Source organism: Apostichopus japonicus, chromosome 11 (assembly GCF_037975245.1).
Source record: "Apostichopus japonicus isolate 1M-3 chromosome 11, ASM3797524v1, whole genome shotgun sequence".
Taxonomy (NCBI): Eukaryota; Metazoa; Echinodermata; class Holothuroidea; order Aspidochirotida; family Stichopodidae; genus Apostichopus; species Apostichopus japonicus.
This window is the reverse complement of record NC_092571.1, coordinates 23,755,376-23,772,788: the sequence shown is the minus strand read 5'-3', so window position 1 is coordinate 23,772,788 and position 17,413 is coordinate 23,755,376. Positions and strand designations below refer to the sequence as shown.

Sequence of the window (17,413 nt, the reverse complement as noted above, 5' to 3'; positions counted from 1 at the left end):
AAAGTATGTTTTCATGAAGGTTTTATAAAAACGACATATAGCTAGGAAAATATTAACTTATCAACGAAAGTTGTTCTATAATCCAAATAAAATACATGTTTCTCCTACTGAGATCTGAAGAAAAAAAAACGGGCGGCCATTTTTCTTCTTTTCATGCGCTAACACTAGTTTGGAATATGTGGCAACCTTTACAAAATAATTTTTAAGGATAATTTAGATTTCTTGTAATCCGAATACAGACTCGGGAATCAGTATATCGATATATCGCCCAACCCTACTAGACGATGATCGTGCACGTTGTGCTGGTAGCCATCTTTGTTCAACTCTGACCTCTGTCAACAAGCTAATACGTCACTCATTGGTGAGGTGCATTTAACTTATAAAAGGTGCAATAAGTGTATGTGTAACATCTCCCTTCTTTTGGAAGAGCTGAAAACTCCGGAAACATAAGAAAGTGAGGCCAAAATACAACTGCTATCAAAATGTTAGTGATATCTTGATTGATGCAATCAGATGAGTAGAAATAGAACGAGAACATGGACTGATGAGATAAATGAAAATAAACTTGAACTTTGATGACATTAAATGAACACACAACTTCAATTTAGTGTCCTTTGTCATATATCAATAACCATCTTGCCTAAGATTTACTGTTCAGAATATAGTCTTTGTATCTTTGTGGCATTGCTATGTTGCCCCTGGTCCTGGTAGAGCTGCCTGTTGAACGTGTGTCGTATTGCTTTGCCTAGCTGTTTGATTTGCTTCACTTGGCTTATTTGTGTCCTTTCGCTGTTTCGCTTCGCTTTGCTGTTTCGCTTCGCTTCGCTTTGCTGTGCCGCTTCGCTACGCTCTTTCGCTGTTTCGCTTTGCTATGCTCGTTCGATTCCTTTTGCTGATCTGCTTCGTTCTTTTATTTGTTATTGCTGCTCTTAGTGCTGCTCGGTTTCTGCGATAAACTCTGTGGTCGGGTGTCTCTACCAGATACGATCTGGGACCAACCTTTGCTTTACATGTTGCATCAACCCATGGATTTGTCTTACTGTTGGTTTGTACCTTTACAGGCCGACCTATCACAAGTTGTGGTAAGTCCTTGGCATGCGCGTCATACTCCTTCTTTGATTGTCGCTTTCTGTGAAGGATGTTTTCTGACACATCCTGTACAACATGTGGCTCTAGTTGCGCTTCTGTGTTGGGCATCAGGTTTCGCGTTCGTCTTTGCAAAAGTTTCTGCCCAGGGCTGTTTCCATTTGTGTCTGGGGTGTTTCGCCAGTCTAATACTGCAAGATGAAAATCTGAGCCCTCTTTGAGAGTTTTCTTTAACAGTTTCGTAGCAATCTTTACAGCACTCTCAGCTTTGCCATTTCCTTTTGGGCGATAGGGAGAGCTTGTGTTGTGCTCAAACTCATACTCTTTGGCAAAAATGACAAACTCTTCACTTACATATTGGGGTCCATTGTCTGAGTTAAAAATATCACATATGCCATGAAGGGCAAAGTGTTTCTTGGTTGCTGTGACAATTTCATGAGCAGAGGTGCTTTGCATTTCATCCATTAACCACATATCACTGTAGTGATCTACCGTTACTAAGTATTCCTTACCTTTGTGGCTCATGAGATCCTGACTAACAATTTCCCAGGGTCTGCTTGGTATGGGATGGGATAGCATTGTTTCTTTTTGGTGTTTGTTTACAAATGCTTGACAGGTCTCACAGTTTTCAACTTTCGCTGTGATGTCTGCTGCCATGCTTGGCCAGAATAGTGAGTCGCGTGCTCTGCGAAAACTAGCTTCGATTCCTTGATGTGATGAATGAGAACGCTCGATTAGCATCTGTCGCATTTCTTTTGGCGCAAGATTCGCTGTCCCTTGAAAATGACTCCGTTCTGCACAGTCATTTCTTCGAGGAAGTTAAAGAACTCACGAATTGGTATCGGGACTTCATCCCTGCTGTTGGGCCAGCCATTCTTTATCACCATTGCCAGATGCTGGCACTGGCTATCTGTCGCCGTGGCACCCTGTATTAGTGCCTGCGTTGGTTTGCTTACGTTCGCGAAGTCAAGTGCATTAATGTTTTCAACTTCATCAAAGATTTTGCGCGTTGGTGTCAACGGTAAGTACGCGCGACTTAGCCAGTTTGCGATGAACATTTTTGATCCTTGGAGATATTCTATTGTGATATCGTATTTCTGAAGTCTGAGTATCATTCGCTGTAGACGTTTTGGAGCCTGGATTATTGCTGTGTTGTGTATTGTGACCAGTGGTTTGTGATCGGTGTTATCTAGTACTCTCTTTGCATATATGTACTCGTCGAACCGCTCGCATGCAAAGAGGATAGCTAGAAGCTCCTTCTCGATTTGGGCCTAGTTCCTTTCTGTTTTTGTTAACACTCGCGAGGCAAAGTTGTCTGGCCTTCCTTGTTGGAGCAGCGTGGCTCCAAGACCGGATTCTGATGCATCACATTGTATGACTGCATCCTCATTGAGATCAAAGTATTTCAACACTGGTGCGGTAGATATTGCTTGCTTGATCTTCATGAATGCTTCTGCATGGTGGGGTAGCCAGTCAACATGTGCTTCCTTATCCGTGAACCTCCTTGGTAGCTCTGCTGTTTCCGAAAGGTTTGGCATAAATTTGGACAGATAGGTCACACACCCTATTAGCCGTTGCACACCCTTTTTGTCCGTTGGCTCCGACATTTGCGTGACGGCGTCTAACTTTGCCGGATCAGGTTTCACGCCTTGGGAGGTCAAGACGTATCCCATATATTTTACTTCAGTCAGTCGAAGACGCATCTTGCTTTCATTTAGTTTCAAGTTGGTTTGGCGTGCTTTGTCGAGGAATGATGCTTGTCGTGATCAAGTGTTGCCTCCTCAGTTGTCTCGCCGAAGACATAGATTAAGAAGTCATCTGCTATATTTGTGACATTGTCAAATCCTTCAATCATTTCATGCTGCCGTCTCTGGAATTCCCCAGTCGCGGTGTTTATACCACATGGCAGTCGTAACCAACGATACCTGCCAAATGGTGTTGCCATGGTGGTAAGGTAGCTGCTTTCCTTGTCTAGTTTGATTTGCCAGAAAGCTTCTTTGGCGTCCATGACACTGAATATCTTGGCATTCGCGAGCTCAGGTAGTATTGATTCGATAGTTGGTATCGGATAATGCGGACGCTTTAATGCTTTGTTTAGGTCTCGCGGATCAATGCAGATGCGAAGTTTTTGTGACGCGTTTGACGATGCCCCTTTTTTCCATCTCATGAAGTTGCTCTTTGAGTTGTTGCTTAAGTGCGATGGGTACTCTCCTAACACCTTGTTTGACAGGTGTGACATTATCCTTGATTTCAATGTGGTACTCACCAGGCAAACAGCCCAGTCCTGTGAAAAGGTCACTATACTGAATCTTAACTTCGTTTTCATAGCTTGTTTGTGACGTGTGGCTATCGATTTCGTGTACTTCTGGCGCTAGTGTGATCAGATACATTTTTATCGCAGCTCGACGTGACAGAAGGGGTGCTTGATTTGTTTCAAGGACCTTGAAGGTAAGTATGTATCGCTCGTTTTGATGGGTACACTGTAGGTCTACTTCCCCTTATATCTTCAGTAGTGCCCACTGTACATTTTTACATGTGGTTGCGATGGTGGTTTCAAGTTCACATCAGGAGCTATAGAGTCAAGGACCTGTGGCGATATTGCACAAACGTCCGATCCTGTGTCAATTTCAAAGTCAACGTTCGCTGCATGTGCCTTGTATTCTATGTTTAGCTTGATCATTAGCTTACTTTTGCCATCGTGCGTTTGAATCATGTACATTGAGTCATCCGAGTCGCTTGTGGTCCCATCAATGTGGCGTGTGCGTTTGCTTTCTTTGTCGCATTTGTGTTTGTGGGTACGCGGTGTTGTGTATGGTTGCTTTGGTTGTCCTTAGATCGACATACTTTCTCATAGTGATTCCGTCAGCCACAGGAACAAAGGTTCCCCAGGCAGGACATTTTCTGCGCTGGTGTTTTTGTCCACAATTTCTACAACCTATCTTTTCATGCTTGGTGTGATCACGTTTTTTGTTGTCAGCTGTCGCTTTTGATTTGACGAAGTTCACACTTGCTTCATTTGCTGACTGCTGTTTTCCTAACTCTTGTAGTTGCTTGTTTGTTGTTTCATCAACTTTGAACATTTCAATGGCGTCTGCTAGCGTCGCTATTTGCTTTTGCCTGAACAATCAAGCTCGTGCGTTATTGTCTTTAGCACCTAGTATGAGTCGATCCCTGATCATTTCATCTTCATATGACGTTGTTACTACTGCATTGTCAGCACCGGTGCGATTTGTCTTAAAATTGCACGTTTTAGCGAGGTGTCTTAATCTGTCAACGAATTGTTCAATTGTTTCATTTGGCTGCTGTGATGCTTGATTGAATTGAAATCTTTAGAAGATTACATTTGTTTTCTTTACAAATTGATTATCAAAGGCTTCGATAATCTTGGCTGGATCTTTGAGATCCGCTTCAGATAATGTCAAGTTCGCCAGACACGCTTGCAGTCTAATCCCATTGTGCTCTTCAATGTAGCTGCCTCAATCGCCGTTGACTTTTTGTCCAACTCTGTCGCGATTCTTGATTAATGAACATCCTCATAAGCAAACTTGCTGTCCCGGATGTGTAACTTAACCCTGGTCATTGGTACCTTGTCACGCCTACACACCAAAGTGTGCACAATTCAAACAATCTCTCCTGGGCACCACAGCCACGTGTCCCCTGGGGGACTTCCCATAGGGTGCAGCCACAAACCGGCACACGCAACTGTATTTACAAGTCACCTCGCAGGTCCCCATTTATACACCTGCCAGTGGATGAATAAGGCAATGGAGATAAAGTGCCTTCCCCAAGGACACAACGCAGTGATCTGGCCAGAGCTCGAACCTGTAATCCTTAGATCACAAGTCCACTGCCTTAACCACTTGCGCACAACGCCCTTACGATGCCAAAATTTGTAAATGCATCTTTAAATTCTTTCCAGTTTAATTCAGTGTTGCCAGACATTTGCATCGCTTTAGGTGGTGGAATCAAGGCATTATTAGCCATTTTGTGTGAGAATTCAGTACAGTTACTCACCGGAATTCGTAACTTGCGTTGTTTTTTCGCGGAATTAGGCTTATGCAAGCTGCGTGTGTGTCCGCTCATCACGTGTGGTAACTTGGTAAGCTACGGTAAGTGTGGATGCGAAAAAACGACGTGTTTTGTTCGTTACAGTGGTTCGTCGCTAAACAATCTTCACGTTTCGTGGTTGGAAATTCGATTGTTCAGAAACCGCTTCTGACACCATGTTATGGTTGGCTGAGTTGGTTGTTTGAGAACCAAAATAGAACACTAGACGATGATCGTGCACGTTGTGCTGGTAGCCATTTTTGTTCAACTCTGACCTCTCTCAACAAGCTAATCACTGACCTCTACCACTGGCAGAGGTCAGTGAAGCTTTTACGTTACTCACATCGAGTTTAATAAATCTGGAGAAACTATCACACAGTAAATACGCGCGTACGCGCGTACCATGCATGGAGGGTCATGTGATGTATTCCAGGGTGGTACTAATATATTACTCTTCCCATTACGCATGATGATTTCACCCAACTAGTACGTAAATATGTATGCGTGCTTAGAGCAGCAGACGACACCCGTTACCTAGCAATAACCGTGCCTGTAGCCTAACGTGATAGCTATATTCCCGTCGAGCAGCATTAGGCTCTGTTCAATGGAGAATTCCGTGGTTGCACTGAACTAAACATTTCCCCACAGCACCAAACGCTAATGTTACTGTTAGGCAGTAGGCACTATCTGCATGTGTGTGCAGTTAAGTCAGGTCTACCGAAACACTTTCTCTTAACTTCTCTTAAATATAGGCAAACTATCAGAGCCGTTGATTCGGCATTGCAAACTATCTAAGCGTAGCGCCACCATGACTGAAAATGCCTCCCAGATCGCTGGAAATGGCACTTAGTTGCATCTTAGCATTTTTTCTTTTGAAATTACTAGCGACATCATAAAAAGATTTAATTAAAAAAAATATATATGCTCAAGGGGGGGGGGGCGGATGCCCCGTTCGCCCCCCCTTGGCTACGCGCCTGGATCTAGGGAGTATCTTTACTCAAAAAAATTCTGTACGCTCCGCGCCAACCTGTGGTGGCGCTCCGCTTAGATAGTATCGAACGCGCCCCTACAGACCATTCTCGCCCCCTCTGACCAAGACCCCTAGCTCCGCCACTTGACACCGTCCAGTTCAACAATCCTTTTCGACAAAAAATCGTTCTTGAAATACAATTCAGACATCGACATTTCCCGCTGGAAGCCCAATGTATCTGTACTTGTTCTGTGCCAGCATGTCTAACGTTAGCATATTTCGTAGGCCTGAAGTACCAGTACCTTCTTACGCCGTTAGTTCCCATGTCCGATCCGTCTTGGTGCAAATCTTTCACGAAGTCACTAACACTATTCTCGAACTGCTACAGAGAAATATCAGTTTGGTACCACTCTGGAACACATCACATGACCCTCCATGCATAGTACGCGCGCCCCCCCAATTGACATGAATCCTCCAGATTTATTAAACTCGATGGTTGCTCATTGGTGAGGTGCATTTAACTTATAAAAGGTGCAATAAGTGTATGTGTAACAATAGGGAGTTCCTCTTTTCAAGAAACGCTCTCTAATTGGCTAACACGTAACAAACTGAGTGACGTAATGTTTAGAACAAATGTCTGGCCAAAATCTGTTGCAGCAGCCATTTCCGGAGTATCAAACCATCATTTTTGTCGTTCTTATGTAACTGGTTGTCGCTAGATAAGATTGAAGAAGAAATTAAGGTAAGGCTTTCTCGTGCAAGACGCTTTTATGTCGTACCCTAACGTAAATTGGGCTGATGTTGATAAGAGACTTAGCCTACCGTGTCCCACACCGAACCGGACGCGTATTTTTTTTCCCAGGACGAACGTGGGCATCGGCCAATCAAATCCCTGGATTCCAAACATGTGACGCTTTTTCCAAAAACATGTTCTGAATCTTTTTTCCTAGTTTTGACCCCAGATTATGAACGACAATCCTGCACTTTCGTAGAAACTGTATCCTTAACCCACTTTCATAACCCTAACTCTGATTTCAAACGAATTTGTAAATTCCTGAAAAACCTGAAACCCACGTTCGTCCTGGGGAAAAAAAAAAACGCGAACCGGACCGTGTCCCTCACCGAAAATAGGAGTATAGTAAAGGCTTCATAATTGACGCACCCCCGTAATTGACGCACCTTAATTATTACTAGCAACGATACAGCAGGCCACGTAAACTTCTTGCAGTCAAGCAGAATTACATATTTCATGAGTTTGAATCCATTTCAGCTATTTGCTGACCAATTGTGGTATTTTTTAAGCTTTTAACACCCTCCCCCAGTTTTGCACTTTTTTGGGGGCATTTGGAAATCTTACATCCTAAAAATAACCAACATTATCTCAATATGATAACACTACTCTCTGGAACCTGACCTGTCTGAGCTTAGAGGCTCAGAGCAATGCAAACAGCATCTAAAGTCAATGGTTGTATACTAAGGCCTGTACAGTTAGCTTATCGACGGATGTGCCAATTTAGGGGTATGAAAGAACTTGACACGGCAGACATTTTATGGTCAAATTCTGCTCAATTGTACGCTGCATAAGCACAGAACCTTAAATATTTTGAGATCATAACATTTCTGAGGAACTACACATATATAAAACACATACAGTTGAGTGATTTGAATTTTTCCTTGATAGACATCGTTGATCAAATCCTACTAAGTGCGTCAATTATGAGCCCACCATGCTAGGACTAGCCTAGGCCTATAGGTCAACGTACCTCAGTGCATATACTGTAGATCTAGATTATCGGCATACAGAAACTGGACCAACTACTTTCATTAGCTATAATAGAGACAACAACCATGGAGGGTCAGGTGACAAGCATGCTACCACATTCCAGATGATATATGCTAACATTGGAATCTAGCACTAGGCTCAGTGGTACATTTTTTCAACACTCACTGCAATATTCAATTTTAAGTATTTTCTATCAAACAATTGACCTGCACCTGGAACATACATTGTATCAAGATCTGTTGTTCTTTAGCATGATATATAGTCTCCTTGCCTTTTTTTCTTCACAAAAAAAGTGCATAACATGGTAGCCGTGATTGCCCTTAGCAACCTCTAGTCTAAGACTCTGACATTAGATGCTCAAAAGTAGTCAGGGCCCATTCATATTTGACACAGAGAAAGTAAATCTCAACATCATTATCATACAAACCTAACTTTTGCAACTTCTCAATTTTACCATAAAGGCCCATATTAGAGTGGCATTTGGTGAATTCAAACAGACAAAGGGATAAATGATATGTCAGCAGCACCTAGGAGCAGGTCACATGACCCTACATGGTTGGTAAACATGTATACCTATTCCTACTGTGTAGGGAGACTTCCATAACAGTTTATGTATATTTTGATGACCTGGATGTGTTACACCACTTAGTACAGCAGTTGTGCTACATTTGATTGTGTTTCCCTAAAAAATCATCGAACCCAGAAGAAATATGCATATCCCGGCCTACCACAGCACAACAAAGGTAATATGCTATTAACAAATTTGTAGGTTTGCCACATCTTTTGCCCAGCATCGTGAGGAATAAGTGATAAACCTAATGTTTAGTGCCCTTTCTATTCATCTGGCTGTCTGGCAGATAACATGACCGGTTCCTTGTGCCCCTGGTACCTGGGGATGCATGCTGAAGGACCCCCATGTTCTGTAGTAGGCTATAGGTATAATTGTTCAAAAAACAACCTATATTTAGTATTTGAATACATGGGCAGATTATAAAAGCTAGTTGAGAGAGATGGTCATGAAAAAGGCACCTTCAAATAAGGAGAGTTGATTAATTCTCATCACCTTTGTTTTAAGTTGTAGCTGTGGTTGATCTTGTGCAGGCGCGTAGCCAAGGGGGGGGGGGCGAAGGGGGCAGCCGCCCCCTTTGAGCATATTTTTAAATTTTTGTTTTAATGTTTTTATGATATCGCTAGTATTTTCAAAAGAGAAAATGCTAAAATGCAACTTACAAGGCCTGGGAAGTGCCATTTCCAGCGATCTGGGAGGCATTTACAGCCAAAATTTTCTTGTACGCTTCGCGCCAACCATGGCGGCGCTCCGCTTAGATAGTTTGCAATGCCGAATCTACAGTTTCGCCCCTCCCTTGGCTACGCGCCTGATCTTCTCCCCAAATGATGCCAAGCATTAGTGTATTGGTTATCTAGACCATTGTGGAACTTCATTGAATGACCTGTTATTGACCCGACGGTTTCAATAAAATGTAATATGAATAAAGATAGCATGAAACCTAATCGCATGGCACTTCATCAGCAAGTGTGGAAATGATGTTACCAGCTTGCACCTTCTATAATGCTCTGTGCTTGATCTGTTTGTTTAATTTAACTGTCGGACGAATCGTCGCAAAGCTTTTAATTTCCAAGTTTCAAACTCTGTTTTAAATAAGGATTTCACTCTTGTATATTTGTGAGTCATTATAGGACATTAAATGCTTTATGCTTGGGTATTCATTCACAATATATATACTGCTCTTTCTGTGGCTTCCACTAGCCAACTCCCATTTTCCATTTGAACTACATTTCTCTCTCTGTCTCTCCTCTGACACATAGGCCATAGAAAAACATACTGAAACAAGTTTAGACTATTAGATAAACTCCTTAAGAAGAGAGGTGAGCTTAGGGCATGATCAGAAAGTTAACACTCTAGCCATTAAGTCCTGTAAGCTATTAGTACACAACAGAGAAACTTATGCCATAACCCAAAACAGCACTGTACACCTTATACAATACAACAATATCACATTAGCAATAAGGGTCTTATATTATAAAATACTATGCAAAAACAGGTGACTACAACATATATGCAAAGTACACATAACACGCATAAGAATGAGTAAACTATGTGATTAAAAAGGCATAGAGCAGATATTATAGAGAAGTGATACAGCGTCGGTACCCTTAAAGTACAACCTTACTATATGATTTGTACTTTACATATGTGGTCTTTCTTTTTTTTAAATTAAGTTTCAATAAAGACCAGCTTCAAAAGCAAACTAACTACAAACTAGCTAGACAACTTCGAAAAAGGAATGCCAGGATATAAAAGTGTCTGGTTGATGAATTTCTAATAAGTGTGACATATGTCCAGTCAATGCATGGGTACAATAGCATCACATACATGTCCAGTCATTGCACGAGTATAATAGCATCACATATCCAGCCAACACAGGGGTGTAATAACATCACATGTCCAGTCAATGCAGGGGAATAATAGCATCATATGTCCAGTCAAGGCAGGGATATATAATAGCATCACATGTCCAGTCAGTGCAGGGGTACAATAGCATCACATGTCCAGTCAATGCAGGGGTATATAATAGCATCACAAGTTCTAGTCAAGGCAGGGGTATAATAGTGTCGCATGTCCAGTCAGTGCAGGGGTACAATAGCATCACATGTCCAGTCAATGCAGTGGTATATAATAGCATCACATGTCCAGTCAATGCAGTGGTGTATAATAGCATCACATGTCCAGTCAGTGCAGGGGTACAATAGCATCACATATCCAGTCAATGCAGGGGTATATAATAGCATCACAAGTTCTAGTCAAGGCAGGGGTATAATAGTGTCGCATGTCCAGTCAGTGCAGGGGTACAAGAGCATCACATGTCCAGTCAATGCAGGGGTACATAATAGCATCACAAGTTCTAGTCAAGGCAGGGGTATAATAGTGTCGCATCTCCAGTCAATGCAGGGATATAATTTAGCATCACATGTCCAGTCAATGCAGGGGTACATAATAGCATCACAAGTTCTAGTCAAGGCAGGGGTATAATAGTGTCGCATCTCCAGTCAATGCAGGGATATAATTTAGCATCACATGTCCAGTCAATGCAGGGGTATATAATAGCATCACAAGTTCTAGTCAAGGCAGGGGTATAATAGTGTCGCATCGCCAGTCAATGCAGGGATATAATTTAGCATCACATGTCCAGTCAATGCAGGGGTATATATTAGCATCACATGTCCAGTCAATGCAGTGGTATATAATAGCATCACATGTCCAGTCAGTGCAGGGGAATAATAGCATCACATGTCCAGTCAATGCAAGGGTATAATAGCATCACATGTCCAGTCAATGCAGTGGTATATAATAGCATCACATGTCCAGTCAATGCAGTGGTATATAATAGCATCACATGTCCAGTCAATGCAGGGGTATATAATAGCATACATGCCAAGTGGATTATTATGTTAACAAGAAAGAGTTTTGGTTTAGAAACTTGGCGCAGGGACTCAGAACCTATGCAGCCTCTGTGAGAGGAAGGTCTCGAGTGTTAACCAGGTTAAGAGAAGAGTTCTGCCTGATTTTTACTGATAGACATTGCCTACCTGTAGCTGTGTTATACATCCTTGTTGAGGGAGCGGTCGCCTGTTCGACCTGGAGATGTGGTGCTCAATTATGGCGGATGATATAGCTTGGCCTGTGAGGCCCCTATGCAATTATTTCCAGACTGTGCATATTGTAAATACTGAAACGAGAAAAGGGAAAAAGACTTTTTTTGTGAATTTATCTTTGTTCATCCTCACTCCAGGCACAGACCGACAAAAGAACCCAGACACCTCCCGACAATGAAGTCATGAATCATTTATAATTTACTCATATTGTCATAACTAGTATAAAACTGAACATAAATGTTAAAAATTGTGCATGGGTTATTACAGGGATCACAAACTTTCTTGAGTATTGCCCCCTCTATGGAATTCTTGATCCTTCTCTGAACCCTGATCCTACACTGGATTTAGAATATGAACATTTTGAGAACAGAGTTTTATAATGTACAGCAGGAAACAAACGTTACGCTTTTCCGTTCTATTTAGCCACTGTAATAATAAATAAGTCATGATAAACATTTCCTGTAATTGTCAACTTTGTACACCAAGTACTGTACTTAATACTGAGTAAAAAATTTTATTAAGACTTCCTTCTTTATAATGGATGTTAATTGTCAACCATTAAGATAATTGACCCCCCCAGCAGACTGACCCTGGGGATTGCCATTTCTTATCCAAAATTGCTAGGGTCCGATATCGACCGCTTGGAGAACCCCCTTGTGTGATGAACGCTGTATTAAGGTGAAGGGTTTGATAAAATTGGTAACACAAGGAAGAAACAAAGAAAGAATCAAAACTACATTAGAAATGGTTCCCTGAAAGGTATAATGAGGGCCGTATTGAAGAACTTGCATAGACTCTGGATGTGTGACCTGATTAATTCACTTTGTCTCTGACTTTGTTGTGTGCAATGTTTCTGTATGCTGCCGAATCTAATCGTAATTAGTAATTTTAGCGACTTTGTGGTCCGTGTTAAAGTCATTGTCAACTTTACACTCCACGAGTCCCCCCCCCCCCTATCAATTTTGCAAGGACGGGAAGAGTGACTCCATAGTTTTCCCTTTCGGAAAACCAAAACATTTATGAAGTAGTAAATGGTACATTCAAGCCGTATGGACAAACTTAAAGATCATCATATTCAGCCCCAATAAATAAATTTAACATTTAGGTGTTTTTAGGTCTCCCAAATTTCATTGATGATTGGTAAAAGAGACAATTAAATGTCTCAGTGTAGATTTAACTATTGTACTTTTGAAGTGGTAGTAAACTATGACATAATGATATTTGTTAATATTATATTTCATCTTGTTTTTGGAAGGGACCAGGTCACTAGAAATGCTTCTGCTTATTCTGGTCCCTCTACCAACCACTCTCATTGTATGTTGGAATTTATTCTGGAGACAAAATCACTTGCTAAGTGTTTAATATTGAAATCCTTATGAAAATGATTTTCTGTATTATCTACTGCAATATTTGCAACTAACAATATGTTGGAGAGTCAAAAAACACTCTAAGAATGAGAATGACACAACATAGTTCATTCAATTGAGAATTTGCGTGTTATTGCCATTGACCAGAACGATTCTTGGACAGATAAATCTAGGAAAGGAAAAGAAAATTTCTGGGAAATAAACCTAAAGACCTCGGCACCATTCGGTTTAAATATCAGAAACGATTTGCCGTCCCAGGTAAACCAAAACAATTCCTTTGCAATTACGACGGAATCGGATTAAAATAATCCCACACGGATTAAAATAATCCGAATTTCTAAAACTTCTGCTAAATCCAGCAGAAATCAGTAAGTCGCTTTGACTTCACAACCATGCCGACACTCTTCTCTAAAATAGTTTCAGTTCCTGCTACTCCTTGTCACTTTCGGTGATCATGCACCAGTTGACAAAGAGCTAGTTTTGCTCGAAAGCTCTGCAAAAACCAAACATTGGCTGTTTTACCTCCAATCACTTACATATTTATATTTATAGCAACTTGCCAACTTATGTATGGTATAACACAGAACCACAGTAATCTCAGTATTTTATAAGAAACAAACTGCTATGTAAAAGAGTGAACTTTAAATTATTCCCACTTAGCATAAAATACTGTAGGAGTTTGTGTAATTCAGATCAGAATGAAGTTTGATATTATTTAAAAAAAAAATCCTGTTTATTATTTTGTGCTTAATTTTTTTAATTTAAAAATGAAAATGACATCTTGACTGGAAAGACTACAGTAACTTACAAACTCTTGCCAAAAATGTACAATCAGAATGAATAGATGACGTTGTCTATCGGATGGGCTGAACAGACATTGGTTTTCCTGTTTACACTCAATATTACTTATTTTTTTGTTGATTGAATCCAAATTTCTTTAAAGATAGGATAAACACTATATTTTCATGACATAAACTTTTGTAAAATAGGAAGTTTAAAGAACAAGCAACAAATTGCAACAGTAACAAATTTTTGATAACATTTTTCAAGGAAACTGTAATAAACTTTCAGAGACCACATTACAACTCTCTGTGGCTCTCTTTTCCAAGATATTTATATATTATTTAACATCTTAATAAAAGTAATATACTTTCAACTATTGCCAGTGTGGCAACTAGGGAACCTTACTTATTAAGTGGTTTCTCATTGTGCAACACAGTAACTTTAGGAACAACTTTTGTCATCTCTCAAATCTTTGTATCACTCGATCGTGGTCTGCTGCTAACCTCTGAATGGAATCCCCTTAAACTTATATCTAATTATCCATTGGACATATAACAAAAAGAAGAGCTTTCTGCAGGCACATGTCCAAGCAGTTATAGGTTAACTTTCCAGAATTAATTTAACTAGTATAAGCTCAGGAAGGGTCTGGCAGCCAAAAATAATAAGGCAAAGACGTCAGCGACTTCCTATGGAGCCCTCCCTGTCATGCATTGTAAGTTTTTCCATTGTTTTCAAATAAATGGGAATTTTATGCTTTAAAATCTATCACGGTCTATGTGTATTTAGGACGTAGAGGAATTGTATGTAAATTAAGCTTTACCTTTTATAGCACGAGAATAATTTGGCAGGAAACTGAAGAAGGTATTTTTAAAATCCCTGTTGAGCATAGAAAAGGCAGTTGGAATTGGCTAACTCTATTTTATGTTTTTACAACTAGTTTCTGACCATTCACCAGGTCATGGTAATAGCTGTTCATTTGATATTTTGGGGCAATTAAGGGGCTTACATGGTATGGCAAACAGTGGCCCATATCAGTACAGTGGTTGCTACTTTCCAAAATCTTCTGATCCAAACTTTCTGTCAATTTTTTATAGCCATTCTCGCCTCCACCATCTTACCACATGGAAGGCAAAGCACAAAGCATTCGTGAGGAAACTCCAGGAGAGTGGGGACCGAACATTTCCCGGTCTCCAACATTTGAAGAGGTTGATCGAGGCAAAGAGGCGAAATGGAGAAGGAATCCGTAGCCCGGATGAGGTCGAGGGCCGAGAAAATGAAAGTTGCCAAAAGGCGATCAGTTTTCAGGAAAATGCGATAATGCATATCGACATGGATTGCTTCTTTGTAGCCGTGAGTCTAATAAAGTACCCAGAGCTGAGGGGTAAGCCGGTCGCAGTTGCCCATTATGCATGGAAGTCTGAATCCAGTGAACAGGAAATGAATCGCAAGAAGGAATGTCAAGAGAGGAAAATCTGGGCGAAGGATGAAAAAGATGATAACGAAGAGAGTAAGAAGAAGAAGAAGAAGACCCCCTTGTCAGATGATACAGATGATGATGAAGATAAAAGCAAAGGACTTCCAGAAAATGGCGACGACGGAAAATCTGACCTGGGAGTGAAAGCGTCCGAAAGGGACAATTTTTGGTCACTGGCGGAGATTGCGTCTTGCAGTTACGAAGCTCGAGATGCGGGCGTTAAGAATGGCATGATAATGAGGAACGCCAAGGAACTCTGCCCAGAACTGCGCACCATCCCGTACGACTTTGATGGCTACTACAAGGTGTCCAAACTTCTGTATGAAACTGTAGCTCGGTGAGTAAACCAACTGATTGACAATTAGGGATAAAATACTTTAAAGGAAAGAGAATATCAAAGTCAAAAATGTGTAAGATGTGCTGAGCAAAGTTTAACCCCAGAAATGTTCCTAGGTAATGTGAAAAGTGGCAAATAAAGAGAAAAATCAAACAAAATTGCATGCTCCTCAAAGTTTAATGTGAAAGATCTCTAGGAAGTTAGCATACCTTTCCTATTCTACATGAATGATAAAATACGTGAATGATAAAAATAAATGAACCTCTGGAAATTTGTTTATAATATAAATGTTCAACTGTTTGCACACATGTTTGATGAAGTTGCTTTTGATATTTAAACCAATTTTCAGTTACTTGTAAAAACAGTTTTGGGTGGGACATGAATGGAAGTGCACTATTCCCATGCAATTGTTTTGTTTTAGAAATATTAAAGGTCAAAAGATAATAAACAAAATGAAAATACTTTAGTAGTCTCTGATCTAAGCTTGTTTCCCAGCCAACTGAGCATTCAATGAGCCTTTAGACAGTTTAATATGTAAAAACTAGTGAAAAATTGGTGTGTAAATGTAACCTGCACATAGTTTCTTTTGTTTTGAAACTTTTACCTAGATTTTCATCTTGGTTTTTTATGCAGGATTTTGTAACTTTTTAGATAAAATTTATGTATTTTTATTTCTGGCAAAAACTTTTGTCATTTTTGTTTTTACTTCTATCAAGAAATAATCTTTTGGTTCTAGGTCGGCAGAGCTGGGGTAGAGGATGGCAGGGGATGGTGGTATGGGGAACGAGGGGCATATTCCTCCAAGTTTTGTGGGGGAAATAAAAACTTGACTGTTTTTCATGTATGTCACATGTGCCCTTTTCCTGCAATTTCCCTACTACCCCAGACCCACTCCAGATCAAGCTCTCTGCCATGGCCTCTGGTTTGCTTATTGAATACATATCAGGGATGTGCTCAAGATTTCCTGAGTGCTGGGTATACTGATCGCCATCCTGGGGGAGGGATCAAGGGGAGGGGGTGTCCCCCTCTCCTTTGAGAAATTTTTCGATTTTTGAAGGTGCTCAGATGCCAAATGCTGGCAGTTGTGTAGCTTTTTAAGCACATACACTAGTTTTGTAGTTTTGCTAACAATAAAATTTCTTAATTTTTTTTAGTGAAATATATTACGTACCTGGTAAAAGTTGTTAGTTTGTTTCAAAGAGATTTTACAAGGGAACGATTGAGAACCGTAAGTAATGTTTCTAGCATGCGTAACTGATGCATTATTAGCCTGTCAGATTTTGGCATAGGCTAGGCCCAATTTATGTTGAATATATTGTTAGGAATGTCAGGATTTTAGATGAAAATAGTGCTGGGCGGGATTCACGATTTTTAAGACAGTGCTGGGCGGTAATTTTTAGTGCTAGGCGGGGCCCCCCAGTGCCGCCCAGTGAAAAATGTGCAAGATGTGCTGAGCAAAATTTTACCCCAGAAATGTAATGTGAAAAAGTGGCAAATAAAGAGAAAAATAAAACAAAAATGCATGCTCCTCAAAGTGTAATGTGAAAGATCTCTAGGAAGTTATCATACCTTTCCTATTCTACATGAATGATAAAATACATGAATGATAAAAAATAAATGAACCTCCGGAAATTTGTTTATATAAATGTTCAATTGTTTACACACATGTTTGATGAAGTTGCTTTTGATATTTAAACCAATTTTCAGTTACTTGTCAAAACAGTGGGTGGGACATGAATGGAAGTGCACTATTCCCGTGCAATTGTTTTCTTTTTAGAAATATTAAAGATAATAAACAAAATGAAAATACTGTAGTAGTCTCTGATCTAAGGTTGTTTCCCAGCCAACTGAGCATTCAATGAGCCTTTAGACAGTTTAATATGTATATACA

The 17,413-nt window shown here is 40.4% G+C and overlaps 2 protein-coding genes across 4 annotated transcripts in view; one reads left to right on the top strand and one right to left on the bottom strand.

The window, feature by feature from the left end:
- Nucleotides 1-843: 843 nt before the first annotated feature.
- LOC139976413 (uncharacterized) lies at nt 844-1,743 on the bottom strand. The gene has a single exon (XM_071985124.1). The coding sequence runs from the start codon at nt 1,741-1,743 to the stop codon at nt 844-846; it is 900 nt and encodes a 299-aa protein (XP_071841225.1).
- Nucleotides 1,744-6,724: 4,981 nt separating this feature from the next.
- Nucleotides 6,725-17,413, top strand: part of LOC139976144 (uncharacterized) — a 34,359-nt gene continuing 23,670 nt past the window's right edge. The window contains exons 1-2 of one of the 3 annotated variants that reach the window (XM_071984600.1): nt 6,725-6,845; nt 14,806-15,522. In XM_071984600.1, coding sequence (XP_071840701.1) covers nt 15,029-15,522 — 494 coding nt within the window. In that variant the 5' untranslated portion in view covers nt 6,725-6,845; nt 14,806-15,028. Of the gene's footprint in view, nt 6,846-8,418; nt 8,630-14,593; nt 15,523-17,413 lie in introns of those variants that run through there. The other 2 variants (XM_071984599.1, XM_071984598.1) reach the window with 2 other exon arrangements.